Source organism: Pelmatolapia mariae, linkage group LG16_19 (genome assembly GCF_036321145.2).
Source record: "Pelmatolapia mariae isolate MD_Pm_ZW linkage group LG16_19, Pm_UMD_F_2, whole genome shotgun sequence".
Taxonomy (NCBI): Eukaryota; Metazoa; Chordata; class Actinopteri; order Cichliformes; family Cichlidae; genus Pelmatolapia; species Pelmatolapia mariae.
In genome coordinates this window covers 18,835,809-18,850,700 of record NC_086241.1, presented here as the reverse complement: position 1 = coordinate 18,850,700, position 14,892 = coordinate 18,835,809, and the positions used below count along the sequence as shown (strand labels likewise).

The window sequence follows — 14,892 nt, the reverse complement described above, 5'->3', positions numbered from 1 at the left end:
GTTACGTATAAGCTTATACATTAATCAGATTCTTGGCGGGATGGTGGTGCAGTGTTAGCACAGCTCTTCAAGAAAAGTTTGAACCTTCTCGTCCAAAGTTCAAAGACATGCGTGTCAGGTTAATTGGTAATTCTAAAGCATTTGTAGGTGTGCATATAAATTGGTGAGTGTCTCTGTGTGGTAGCTTTTCCAGACTATACCCTGCCTCCCCTAGGCTAATGGTTAAAAAATATATGGATGGGTGGATGGTTAGACAGCTGCATGAATTGACAGGGTGTTCCGGCATTGGATAACTGAGCCAAGGGTAAAGGGATTCATGCATGTAAGTAAAAAACATTGAGACTACAGGACCACAGGAGCAACATGTCTTCTCACTATGAGACATATGATTCACAAAATATGGCTAATTTTCTGTTTCCGTGGCAAAATTAATGTAGATGACACTTCAGACTGACGTGTCTTTCAAAGAAGCAACTTCAAAGACCCTTTGTTATTCATATATTGTCATAATAAATATGTCAATGCACTTATCTGGTGTTTTACATTAGAAATGAAGACAAAAACAGTAAAGTTGTACACTGACTTCCCTGCTACCAAAAACATAAAACTCCAGAGTAAAAACTCTGAAAATGAACCAGTGGTTCTACAGTAAAACTGCTTCCTAAAAGGGAAACAATGGCTATAATAGAACATCTGGAATTCTCCAAGTGTACAATGGGATTTTTCGATTGGATGGCACTAGAGAGACAAACACAAATTTTGGTGCTTCCATCTACTTTTCAAAGATTGTTACACTGAAGTACAGCATCATTAATTAATTTAATAGAGCTTGGAGATGATGATGGGTGAATTTGTAAAGACTGTTGCTTTAGGGTAATAAATGAAGAATTGTTTTTATAACTCAAAAGGTTTATTACTGACAGCACTGATAATGCACAATTTATATCAGTAAACTGACATGTTAACATGAAGGGCACAATAGAAATAACAAATATGGTTAAAATGTTATTAGCAATGCAAAGAAAGGGAGATTAACTTTACAATAGCAGGGATTTTTTTTAAAATGTAACTGCCCACCTTCAAATCACTTTGACCTCACTTCTGTCAGGTAATTACTATTAGGTAAATAGTTTTTTTTAATTATTACCTGCTTATTTATGGTATTTAGATACCATGTGATAAACCACCAGAACTTGCACTTTATATCAAACATCTTTTATTAGACAATGAGAAAATGCAAATGCTGAACAACAGAACTCACCCTATTCAACCAAAGTCTTCAGCATGCTATATAAACTCAAAGCTCACACAAAGTCAAAACCCTTCAAGTGCTTGTTATTGTCTTCTACAGGTTTTCCGTACAGTTTTCTCTTCACAATCATGTTCTGGAGAAGCGAAACAACTTGACTCAAGCTTTCAAAGTTCACACAACACAAATATAATACAATTAACTCATTACTTGTTTATTGTATGATACAAAACACCTTTAAAAAAAGAATAAAGGACAAACTGCAATACAGTCTGCTTTATAACTGAGTACATAAAGTGAAATGTAAAGCTCCAGTCGCTAAGATCAATATGACGCAAAGGCAATGCTATTGCACACAACACTGTGAATTCATGTGGAGCCTCAGTGCTCTTTTGCTGATGCATCTTCAACTTCCATTCTGATTTATGTACTCTAGTCTTATTTTACAGCACCACACTTTTCTCAGTTTATACTACTCCTGGTTGACGCTGGTCTTTTCTTGGGTGGTCTTGGGTCGTTTAGATTCTGGAGGCTGGCACACTGGATCAGTGGGAGGAGAAGGACGATCTGGTGAAATAAAAAGAAGGTTACACGTCATAGCCTGTTTCTGTGTGATCTTCTGCTGCGTGTACAGTCATTCGAAAAACAACATTTCCCCAGTCCTGTGAAAAAACGTAAGCTCACCTTTACTGCTTGCATAGGAATTAAGAGGCTAAGTAGTAGCCAGGTAATTCCAATCAAATGTACTAAATCATTTTTCAGCAGGTGTGAGCACCTCTGGAAAAGCACAAGTTCTAGCAGTTTGCTGGTCTGGGGGATTCAGATATGTGTTAACGCAATGCCACAATCTTCCTCGTAGCGCAGCAAATTCAACTCAAGGTCAGACTGTGCAATGCTCAAGAGCTACGTCTCAGACTCATCACAATGCAATTAAAAAAAGACTGATTTGGAATGGTTACAATGAAAATGAGCCTCTTCTCTCTAAAAAGAACATGATACCTAAAGTTTGATTTGACAATAATGGAGATGTTTGGTGAAAACACAGCATATTAGCGTAAACACCTTGTGCAAACTGTGAAGCACGGTGTTCGAGGTGTAATGATTTGGGCTTCTTTGGCACCCCCATGATCTGCTACTAGAAAGCAGGACTTTGGTGTTAATTCTGGGTTTTCTGCACTGCATGATGTTTTGAGGGGTTTTGTACATTAAACACCATCAGGGCGGAAGGTGCAAGAATAAAAAAAAAAAAATCTGAACATTAATTAATGAAATACTCAATTATGAGCCCATCAGATTCTCCCATGTCTTAATGATAGAGTTGTGAAATTTAAATAACTGTTTAGGGCTCTGTCGCACATCATGGTCACCATGGAAACATGAGCCACATTTGGACTAAAAACAGACCTGCAATACAAATGCATTTAGGGTCGGCGTGTGAATAAAAAGTTTGACATTAAGCACACGCACACTGATACCACAACAGCAGCAGAGATGATGATGGTGGCCCAGTTTAATGTGGAGCTAGACTCTGTTTACACACCGCAAAGAGCAAAGAGGCGGAGCTTCTTTTGAATATTTATTATTGCTCGTTAATAAGAGAAATGCTTCAGTGGAAGATCTACATCCTAATTTAAGCCTTCCACGCCAATCAGATGGTGTCGACCTAACGTGTAGGCGCATTTCTCGGGAGGTTACCTGGAAGGTTACAGTGCAGGGTTAAGTGCATTCTGTTTCATGCGTGTAACCTTTTCATATTTCTCTAAAATTATAGTTCCTTGTAAAAGCAGCCGTTTAGCTGACAGTAAAATAATCAGTGTGACTGATCAGAACTACATTGAAAAACTCCCTGATTTGGGAGTTGATAACCAGCTTTGTATAACTGAATGTTAGGGTAATTCCCGTTAACAGAAAGATATCCTGGGTATATTGAACTTGTTTCATAGTACACTGACCTGGGCACCTTGCAGTCATCGAGTCAACCATGAACTCCTCTGTATACCAAAGCATCAAATGTGAGGCCTTGTGTCTCACATCTAAAGCTTGGCTAAAAGGCTTCGTGCAAAAGGACAAAGATCCTAAGCACAGCTCAATGGTCCAGTCAGTCGTAACTAACTGCATGACTTTAAGAGACATATGCATAAATAAATTCCTGAAAACTTCAGTGAACTGAAGCAACATTATAAAGAAGAATGCCCTAAAATGTATCAAACAGACCAAAAGTTTAGCACTGAAGAATTAATATAGCTCTTTCAGATTTGCTTACTTTGATGTTCACTCCCAAACAAAGTGGCTCACCTAATCAAACTATGCTGCTGGCTTGTTTGCAACCTGTCTGACTGCTTTTGTTTCCTGCTTCTTCGAATGCATCTGTAGCTATGTCATAGTCAGAGATGTCAGTAAACACAATTTAAGCTACAAAAAGACTCAAGGTGAAATAGATCTTCAAAAATATATATATTTTCTAAGCTCTAGTACAAATCCATAACTTGCTACAAGCTTGCTATAAGAGCGTGTACATAAAGAGGTAATCCAAGTTGGAATTACTAAAACATGGTACTGTAATGAAGGCACAATAACATACACTGATTTAAACAAAGGACAAGACAAGTTGTTGCTATCAATCAGTCTAGGGAGGGCCACAACAATCCCTGGGCTCTTGCCACCTAAAGCAAAAATAATAATTTTGTGTAGTTTGCTGTGAGGGATACAGAAGTTTTAATTTTTAATGATTTTAGTTGAGAAAATCTTACGGCAAGCACTTGAAATTAAAGTGTAGGTTAAAGGAATAGGTGTGAATAATATCTTAAGGAAGTTTGTTCTCCATTTAGGGAGCGAGCTTTAATTTCTTTAATATTAGATGTCAAAATGTACATGTATGCCTAACCATAATAGGAGTTCTGTTAACTGAGTAAGCATCTCACTCGACTCTCCATTATAAAAGTTGATTATCGTGGAAAGTGCAGCATTAAAAAAGCCGGCCAAAACCTCACTAACCGTGTTTGGCCTTTTCCGTGGAGGAGAGAGGGCTGAAACGTGAGCCAACAGCTGGAGACCGGGGTGCAAGGGGAGTCAAAGATACTCTCCTGCAAACAAAGAGAAAAAAGTAGCAATGCTGAAAAGACCTCAAAGCAACAAAACGTGTATTTATCGTCTTTTGTTTTGTTGTTGCCCAACAGTGAAAATTAGTCAAATGTTCCAAGTTACAGATGTGAAAAAAGGGGTACACAAAAGCATGCACAGGCCTGCTATTGTCTACCAGCAGTCTGACAGAGTGATTATTATTTTGTAGTCAGTGGGGGGTCCAACGAATCCCTCATACCAGACAGGGCTTTGTTCACACTGCAGGTGCTGGGCACATATTAACCGACAAAAACATTACACAGCAAATAGAGCTATTTATATTTCTCTTAGCTTATTCAAAAGAAGGCATATTATACACTATAAAGAGCACAGTGTTTTCTTACTTTTCACACTCTGAAAACTCAAACTGCATTCAAGGGGGCTAGGAGGGCAGATGTAGTCAATACGAGTCCGGTCAAAGATTTGAATAGATCATATATTTCCATAAATTAGCATACGCTGTAGTTTAGGGCAAACTGCACTCTTCACATGCGCCACGCTGCATCTAAAAAGAAGCTTTAATACTCACAGTGAAGCTTTAATGCTGCTGCTGCACAAACAACACTTATTATCTCTACATTACATGCTTAATAAATAATTCCACTGTGTTTCTAGATCACTTGAGTGGGTTTCAGCAAGTTCCCCTTTCCTGTAAAATATATTTGAATAATATTCAAAATTGGAGACGCACATCCTCATAACAGATTCCTAATAAATTGTGGAACATGGATGTGAAAGATGCTTTTGTTTAAAACTTTACTGACGAAAAAACACATCCACAAATTATATGTACAAGCATATAAGTACTTTCTTTAAGGAGGTGTTTTTTGATTTCCTTTTTCCCCCCACATACACTTGTGGGACACTTCATTAGGTACACATTGCTAGGACCAACTTGTGCTTTCAGAAAAGGCCTGATACGTGATAGAAGTCACTGTGGTCATAACAGAATGGGCATGGTTAGCATCAGTACTAACCAGGAGGCTGCAGCATATAAACAATGCTCAGTTGCTCTTAAGGGCCCAAATATGCCAAGAATATAGGCCTCCACATGATTACACCACAAACACCACCTTGAACCAATGATAAAAGACAGGAATGATCGGTGCTTCCATGTTGTTTACAGCAAACAATCCATCCAAATGACTCAAGGCAATGTTTTACCAAGCTTCGATTGTTGAATTTTGATCAGCCTGTGTGACCTGTAGCCTCAGTTTCCTGTTCTTAGCAGACAGCAGTGGCACCTGGTGTGGTTTTCTGCTACTGTAGCCCATCCACTTAAGGTTCAAGGTGTTGTGTATTGAGAGATGCCTGTCTTGATACCTTGTTTGCACAGAGCTTCTATTTGAGTTACTGTTGCCTTCCATACAACTTGAACTAGTCTGGTCATTCTCCACTGATCTCTGACATCAACAAGGCAATTTTCACCCAGTTGTTGTGCAGGAAAATCTCAACAGATCAGCAGTTTCTGAAATACTCAAACCAGCCCATTTGGCACAACGATGCCATGTTAAAGACCACTTGAATCCTCTTTCCTTCCCATTCTTATGCTTGGTTTGAGCTTCAGCAGTCACTCTTGACTGTGTCTACATGTATAAAAGCAGCAGTTGTAAAGTGTCTGTTTATACTAATACCAATATGTACAAGGCTTCCTGAGAGCCTCAGGGAATACACTGTTGTAAACTCAGTTTCAGACTGTTTTTTTCTACTTTTGAAACTGTATGATGTCGTAGAGAGTAGATAACCTTAATCTGGTAATTCAGGCACACGGTTCTGTTTTCACAAAAACTCCTGTTTGCAAGAGGCAGACAGAGGAAAGTTGTCTAAGGACAAACGAGCTAAAACAGCTTGTTTCAGACAAATATGGCTTATTGTGAACTGTGAATAATAGTGAAAACCTATTGTCAAAGAGACCAAGTGGAGCTAGAAATGAGTATAATACTTTCCCTTTAAGCAAAAAACTTTTTTTTTTTAAAATAAAATAACTATTAAACTTTTACGTTTTTGAAAGTTGAGGGTGTGAAGCACTTTCTTTTTTAAAGACTGTGAATGAAACAGCTTTGAATTTACATTGGCAGCTACACAAGAAAAGAACTTGCATACAAAAGAAATAAAAACATACCCGTACTAAGTACATCATTATTTACTCGTTTTACTTTCTGCCACCCTGACAGAATCACAAAGACAGCTGCTCTAATATTTACCTTGGAGTGGGCCCTTTTGATGTGGCAGCACTCTTAGGTGTTGCGGGCCCAGGAGTATTGGCTCTGTTGAGGACTTTTGGTGTGGATGGAGAGAGGGGGGTTACGCGTTGTTGGGGAGTGGAAGGAGCGCTTGTGCTTCCAGATTTTGAGGACTGAGGTGCTGCAGAGGCCGTGGCTTTAGGAGTAGTGGGCTTTCCCCATCCCTCAAGGGTGTTGAGGGTGATCCTGCGGGGCTGAGGTTTGGAGTTGGCACGAGGGGTGCTCTTCTTCTCCTCTGGGGAGGTTAGAGAGGGGGCGTCTTTTCCCTGGTTAGCTTGGGATGTCGCAGGTGGGGCCGAGGGTGACGGCTGGGATATAGGAGATGAGCCTTTGGCCAATGATGCCTTCTTGCCTTTTTTCTCAACACCACTGCTTGGGACAAAGACCTCCAGGGTGGGCGGCTCTTTCAGTGGAGTGCCCAGCTCCCCAGGAGAGAATGACAGGAAGGAGCAGTAACCGTCTGTGGAGGACACAGCCAGGAAGGAGCCATCACGGGACCTGCAAGGGATAAAGTCTGCTTAATGGTAAAACATTTACAGTTTACCATCCACCTCTCTATTTCATGGGCATAAATCCACACATAAAATATCATTTTCAGACTAAGGAATGCTCACAAAGTTACAAGCTTTCAGGTTATTAAATGTAAGACTGACTGTAAGAAATTATTTAAGTTCGATCATGTCTTTAGCAACAAATTAACTGATAACTTCATGTTATTTAAAGCTTATGCTGGACTCTAAGTGCAGGCTAAACTAGGTAGTTTGCAGTATTGTGCTGCAGTGTACAGTTTTGGAGTGTTTTGCACTGGTGCTGGGTGAACTAAAGTTTGGTCACTGATAATTTAGCCCACAGATAGCAGCAGAGATGCAGCAGAGGTGGTGGGAGAAGTATAACTTTAAGGAGAAAAATCTTTTAAAATTTTGTTTGTCCATCACATTTGACTAGATATTGATGCACTGAACGTTTCTTCTTCACTCAACCTTTTTTTTACTCCCTGTGCGTTTATATGCCACCACTGTATTTAATCATCAGCACTTATAAAACTCTGGCTCCTGTTTCTTCCTGTTAAAAGAGAGTTTTCCTTCCTACTGTACCTTACAATATAAAGCATCTTCAGGCGAATAACTGAATAACAGGAGTCATCAATTTGAGCCAATCATGTTCTTTAGTAACACTCACCAAATTCCACCTTTATGCTAGCTATATTCTGGGTGAGGAATACATGGCTTATGTATCTGATTGAAGCCTGTCGACAAAGCAAGCACATCTACTGGAGCTCATAAGACAAATTTGGCGCATTTCATTTTAAGGCAAATGTTTCACATGGCATTGCTACCCGTTAACCACTATCTATATTGGCTTCCAAGAGGTGAAAGCTTTCCCTTTATCATGGTGACAAATAAAGGTCTTTTATTCCAGTTGCTGCAGCCATCATATAAAAGATGAATTTGGCCTATTACTAGCTGTCCCCTGCTTCTGTCTTCCTGTCTTTTGCTGATTTCTGTGGTTTTGATGGCAATGGCATGAAGTTTTGTACTTTATAATCTCAAAGTGTGTGTTCTGTGAGTACAGATTATCTGCTTTTATGTATTACTGTGTTGTTTTGTATTTTCCATTAAAAGCCGTCTGTAAGACAAAATGTTCCTTTAAGAAAATCAGGCTTTACTCAAAACAAGTAAATAATATACAGATTAGAATATACAGAGGCTGTTTTTAACAAATAGGTAAATACATATTACTTTTTTGTGTGCACATTATCATATCTTCCTGTAGTCTTTATTAGATGAATGACTATCTTTTGCTTTTGAAAAGTTAAATACAGATACCTGTGCTAAAACAGCTAAAAAGAAAGTTTACCATGTGAGATCACTGAGTGTGTGGTAGTGGATGTTGGACACAAGGCCAAATGGAAGTGTCTGCTGCGTGTCATACAACAGGATTGAATCCTCAGAGGCCACGGCAAACACCATACGGTACGGCAGCTGGAATACGTTGGGAAGAGCCTGGACAGTACCGTCTGTAGGGAAGAAATGGGAGTGACACGAAGAACACAACACAAGAAAAGAAAACTAGTCTGAAATAATCAGTCTTGCTTGAATGTCCTTGCCTTCTCCTTTTTTTGTCCTCAATTCAAAGTAGACAGGGCAGCAGCGCACAGCCAGTGTAGCCTTAGATGGGCACGGCAAGTGAGCAATAGGCCTAAAAAACACACAGAAAGATATTTATATACACCAATTATTAAACTTTAACAGACTCTGAATAGGGTGTAAATACAATAACAGGCCACAAAAGATACCTCTTTAGACCCTTCCTGGAAAAGATGTAGGTGGTATTCATGATGTTTTCTCCTATCTCCACGCATCCAGCTGAGGTTTCAAAGAAGCAGACAACAGAGAGGCGAAATTAGAAAAAAAATGTTGCACTGTTAGAACACAAGATTTCACCAGTAAAAAGCATGTTTTGTGTTTACCGGGAGCAAGCAGGAATGACCCGTCTGGTGTGAATGAGAGACGGCGAAAGAAAGACCTCATGCTGTCATCGTGGAACATCCTGTACTGCTTCACCTGAGAAGGTTACGTAACAGTTCTAACTTACTCTGGACAGTTTGGTAGAGCATTTAATTTCTTATATTTGGTTTTATAAACTTGTTAAAGAGCAGGTTAAGGAATAAGAATAACACAAGCAGGAAAAACCTCAAAACACCTTTTGCAAAGTTAAGAAGAGAGGTATTGTGGCTCATGCAACTATCAGCTTGGATGAAACACAGATTTCTCAGAATTTCAGATTTATGAGAGACCAGACTGGTGCTAATAAAAATGATTGGAAAAAAGTAACTGAGACATTAGAGCCACCTTTAAGACATTGAAGAGAGTTTGTAAAAAGAACCACGACTGACCTCTCCTTCTGCAAGCGGCCCAGAGCTCATTTTACTGATACTGAAGGCCTTCTTCTTGGTGTGAGTGCTGTACACACGAAGCACTCTGAATGGGAGGAGAAACAAAAACATTCCAAGCATCAGCGTGCTGACACATCAATGTCAGTGCCTACACAACATCAAATACAATCATTTAATAAAGGAACAATACTACACTCACTGGCCACTTTGTTAGTTACACCTGTTCAGTTGTTTGGTAATGCAAAGATCTAATCAACCAATCACATGACAGGAACTCAGAGCATTTAGGCAAGAAGACGTTGTCAAGACAACCTGCTGAAGTGAAAACCGAGCTTCATAATAGGGAATAAAGGTGATTTAAGGGACTGATACGAAGGCAACAGTAACTCAAATGACCACTTATTACACTTAAGGTAAGCAGAAGAGCATCTCTGAATGCACAATCCCTCAACCACTGAAGCAGATGGGCTACAGCAGCAGAAGAACACACAGTGTCACTTCACTCTGCTAAGAACTGGAAACTGAGGCTAAAATCCTCACAGGCTCACAATAGACAATAGAAGACTGGGAAAAATGTTGTGTGGTCTGATGAGTATCGATTTGTGCTGCAGATGACAGAGTCAGACTTTGGTGTAAACAACATGAAAGCATGGATCAACCTGCCTTGCATCAATAGTTCAGGCTGATAGAGGTGCAAAGGTGTGGGGGATATTTTCTTGGCACACTTTGGGCTCGTTAGTACCAGCTGAACATTGTTTAAATGCTATAGCCTACCTGACTATTGTTGCTGACCATGTCCACGGCTTTATGGACACAGTGTACCCAACAGGATAACGTGTCATGTCACAAAGCTCAAGTAATCTCAAACTGGTTTTCTGATGATGTCACCGAGTTCACTGTACTCAAACAGCCTCCACAGTCACCATATCCCAATTTAATAGAGCGCCATTACGATGTAGAGGAAAAGAAGATTCACATAAATGGTGTGCAGCCGACAAATCTGCAGCAACTGTGTGTTCACATCATGTCAATATGGACATAAATAGCTGAGGAGCTATTTAGGCACCTTTGCGAATCTAAGTGATGTAGAATTAAAGCAATTCTGGTGTTAAAAGAGGATCCACCAGGTGACTTAGTAAAGTGTCCCTAATAAAGTCGCCAGTGAGTATATAGGAATGTGAACAGTGTTCTCAAATTAGATTAATCCATGTTTGAATCACCTATCACAGCTGAGAGTGGCAATATATTGTCCCTGGGGATCCCAGGTAACCCCCTGCACGTAGCTCTTGTGGTCATTCAAGATAGAAAGCTTCTGTCCTAAACACAAACAACATAATAGACAGAAAGTCAAAAATAACACCAGATAAAAGCATCACAGATAAACTGTATGCACCCACAAACCTTTATTGATGTCCCACATGATAGCCGTGTTATCAACAGATCCAGACACCATGAAGTTTCCATCACGTGTCCAGCAGATGTCATACACATCCTCTATGTGCCCTCTGGAAAGAAATCAGATGATAGCAAACTCCTTTCTATAACCTAGTCTCATGAGCATCACAGTAATTAAACACCATTTATGACTGAGTCTCACTTTGTTGACCTTAGCGAACATTAGCACTTGCTGTTCTAGCGTACCTAAGCGTTTTGACCACAGTCCAGCTCTCCTTGTTTAGCTGAGCATCCTCATCCTCCTGAAACACAGAGGTCTGCTCGGGCTCCTTGGAGTCGTTGAGCTTCCACAGCAGAATTAATGCATCTATATCAAAATTTCAAAATGCCATATTATTATATCTTAAAAAACATGTTTAGTTTTGAGAACAAAAACAACAGTTGCTTTTAAATAGAGACACGCGTGTTTACAATGGAGAAAAGGCTGAGAAGCGTCTGTCTACTATGTGGAACATACCATCTCCTCCTGAAGCAAGCAGCTCTCCGTTAGGGCTAAAGCGCACTACATTGACAGCTTTTGTATGTCTAGCCAGATTAGACAGAAACTCTACCACCGCCTTCCCGTCTGGACCAGCATCCACCCGCCACAGCTGCAAAAACATCATTAGGAAAAGAGATCATTAAAAATTCTCGGTAAATTGTCCGTGTAACATACAGCACTTCACAAACAATACTCCATCCACAGATTAATTTTAGTAGGATAAAGGTTATAAAAAAGGGTAAATGTATTAAAAATCTTAATACTTAAATAACTGCTATTAGGTGGATCCTGTGGGTGAATCATCCCTTTAAGGATGTCACGTGCCTCGATAATTTAAAACCTTGCTGTACGCAAACATGAAAACATCACATTGCTTGATGGTGCATCATGACTTAGAGACTGTCACCAGTGTCTGAGAAGGAAAAAACAAAAACAGGACTACTTTTGACTGCTCCGTTAGTCACAAGGGGCCACCACAATGAGTAGTTCTCCTTATCTGATTTGGCAAAGAGAGTTATACAGGATGCCTTTCCTGATGCAACCCTCCCAGGGATTCGTGCCTCCTCCAGATCTCAAACTAAGGATCTTTGACTTGTTGTGTTAACCAGTATCCTATGGGCCTTAAGAGAGGCATTCTCTAAAGGCTAAAGCGGGCCTGAAAAAGTCTCTGTAAGAGACAAAAGGTCAATAATCACCCTGACAAATGCACAGTGAAACACTTGCTTAAATGTACAGTTGTGGCCAGAAGTGTACATACACTCTGGTCCTTCAAAATCCAAGAAACTCTGTGAAGATCTAAGAAGGAGAATTGTAGATGTAGATTGTGGGATTCTGACTGAGAAAGATGCCACTGCTCCAAAACTGACACCTTTAAGTTTGACTGAAATGCCCACGTGAACGAGGGCCTTCTGGAGAAGAATTTTATGGTCAGATGAGACAAAGATTGAGCTTTTTGGTCACAATAAAAAGAGGTTTGTTTGGAGGAGTAATGGTGAGGTTTTCAAACCCAAGAACACTGTACTAACTTTAAGCACGGTGGTGGCAGCATCATGCTCCGGGGCTGTTTTGTAAGCGGTACTGGTAGATTGCACAAAGTGGATGATGTAGTAAAAGATTCTTATTTGGTTTCCTCTTTTCCTCAATCTCCCTCACATGACCACAATTACCTCGTTTCCACTCTTGACTTTCTCAACACCGATTGGTTCTTGATTTTCTTTGTGCCTTTAATAAACTCACCTGGCATACATTATATAAGGACTGCACTCCACTTCACTCACTCTTTTCACTCCCACATAGGGCGGCAGCTGAGATGAGTTTGATTTGTTCTTCTGAGTTTAAACCTTTATCTTCAAGTTAATGATTTAAAGTCCAACCTTGTTTTCTCTTTTAGATTTTAGTAGTCCATGTGGGTCTTCCTTTAAGTTAAGTTACCATTAATTAAAGTGAAATAAACCAAGACATAAGGCAAATCAATGATTTGGCTGTTTTCTTTGCATTCTGACCAGATGAAATCCATGGTAATAAAGTTTACCTTACCTCTGAACCTAACAGATGGAATCTTACAGGAGAATTACCACCAAATTATTCAACTTCACCTCAAATCAGCAGTAAAACAGTTAGGTGTTCCAACAGAAGAATGATACCAAACACACATCCATAACTGGTTTTAGAAAGGATAAAGCAAGCCAGCATTAAACTTTTGGTATGGCCTTCCCAAAGCCCAGACCTCAATGCTTATCACAATTTATGGACTATGTTTAAAAGCAAGATCTGTACCAGGAAACCTACCAAAGTAAATGAACTCTGCCAAGAAGAATGATGAAATATCCAGCCAGAGTGACACCGGAAGCTTGTTAATGGCTACAAAAAACATCTTGTTCAGGTGCAACTTGCTGTTTATTAATTAATTAACGGCGTATATAGTGTATGTATATATTTGAACCTCCATGTTTAATTTTGACCACATTTGGATTAGAGAAAATCCAGAATAAATTCATACTTGTGTACTAAATTCTTATTTTTTTAAGTCATTAAAGATGTACGCTGTACAATCATTTCACCCTGGAAAAAGAAAAGTCAGAAGGAATCACTAAAAGCCCAAAATGACCATGACATTCATGATGAGTATATGGAAGATTATAATTACAACTGTACTCTGTCTACCTGCACTGGGACTGTTCAGAAAGTTAACAAAATATTTTTTTTTCTCCATATTATCTCCGTTTCTGTGTCCTTATTCTTAAGGTAAATTTTTTTATGACCAATTAATGAAGAAAGAACAACTGATGGGTACAAATACCTGCGTCTTCTATATCCGTGAGACTCATTTCTTCCTGCTGCATTTATAGACTAAATCACTGTTTTTTTCTTTATTTCACATTTTATTTAATTAAAAACAAAATAAAAATCGTCGACCTCTTACGGAGTTAAACCAGATGTTCTGACCGCTGTCTCCACTCACCCTGACTGTGGTGTCCACTCCAGCTGTGGCCAGTCGATGAATGCGTCCATCTGAGCTGTGCTGAAAGTCCAGACTGTACACTGGCTCCTTGTTGTGCCATGCTATCTCACACGTTACCACCTTCATTTCTTTTCAATTTTTATATTCGGCACCGACCTCAAGGGATAAAAACACGGTAAATTCACCACCTAGATCGTTTTCAATCAACTCATATGAACACATTAGTTAGAAAAACGTACAACAATGGACCCTGAAATACGGATTAGAGAAAACAGTTTGATGAAGCCGCTCATTTGGCTACACTAACATATAGAGCACAGCTGGCTAACAGGTTAGCAGTTAAACTGGCAGGTTAGTTGGACTGGTTTACGGCTAAACACAGTGGACATCATTCCCATTCATGAACATTTGTAGTTAAGTTCTTGTTAGCTAAGAAGCGTGCCCGTTATAAATGCAGACGAATTACAAATGTTTATTAATCTGAACGAAGATAACTGGAAGTACATGACAGTATTTACCTTCTCTGTTGTCCAGCTCAGTCAGAATTGGTAAATTCCCGCGTACCAGACTCTCAAAACTTCCGGTCTGCCGTGATTGGACAAAAACACGGAAAGGGCGGGGGCAATTGATAGTCTTGACTTTTTGTTTTTTCCGTAACGTAATCCGCAAAGATCTTTGGCCATCCCCTCATTTCTTCATATATTTGCTATGTAATAAACACCAGACACGGCGACTTAGTGAAGCGTGCAAACATACGTTGAAATACAGAATATAAGGCAATGGGGGGAGAGGATAATCAATTATTCAGCATGCTGAAATATGACAAGTTTGTTCATAAAAATACTATTTTATGGCTGCCAAACTGTTATCATTGGGATGTTTCAAAGATGTAACTGAAGAAATGTTTTTGTGACAGGGTGCTGGTAAAAAACTGACTGAAGATAAAATCTACAATTGTTTCTTTGCTAAGTTTTCCATTATGTGTAG

At 39.5% G+C, this 14,892-nt stretch overlaps 1 protein-coding gene across 1 annotated transcript; it reads right to left on the bottom strand.

The window, feature by feature from the left end:
- Window positions 1-1,248: 1,248 nt before the first annotated feature.
- Window positions 1,249-14,031, bottom strand: chaf1b (chromatin assembly factor 1, subunit B). Its single transcript, XM_063498198.1, has 13 exons — window positions 13,906-14,031; window positions 11,421-11,553; window positions 11,150-11,270; window positions 10,910-11,013; window positions 10,729-10,825; window positions 9,509-9,593; window positions 9,083-9,176; window positions 8,909-8,978; window positions 8,720-8,811; window positions 8,470-8,629; window positions 6,574-7,110; window positions 4,244-4,332; window positions 1,249-1,816 (listed from the first exon to the last, which is right to left on the bottom strand). Exons 1-13 carry the CDS (start codon window positions 14,029-14,031, stop codon window positions 1,722-1,724), a joined length of 1,803 nt encoding a protein of 600 aa, XP_063354268.1. The 3' UTR covers window positions 1,249-1,721.
- Between the last annotated feature and the right edge of the window lie 861 nt (window positions 14,032-14,892).

Excerpts from the sequence above, each read along its gene's own strand:
- chaf1b (XM_063498198.1), bottom strand. The coding sequence starts at position 14,031 with ATGAAGGTGGTAACGTGTGAGATAGCATGGCACAACAAGGAGCCAGTG. Across the intron at positions 8,979-9,082 it reads GTCATTCCTGCTTGCTCCCG|CTGGATGCGTGGAGATAGGA; the intron begins GTAAACACAAAA and ends TTGAAACCTCAG. Across the intron at positions 8,630-8,719 it reads GAGGACAAAAAAAGGAGAAG|ACGGTACTGTCCAGGCTCTT; the intron begins GCAAGGACATTC and ends TCTTCCCTACAG.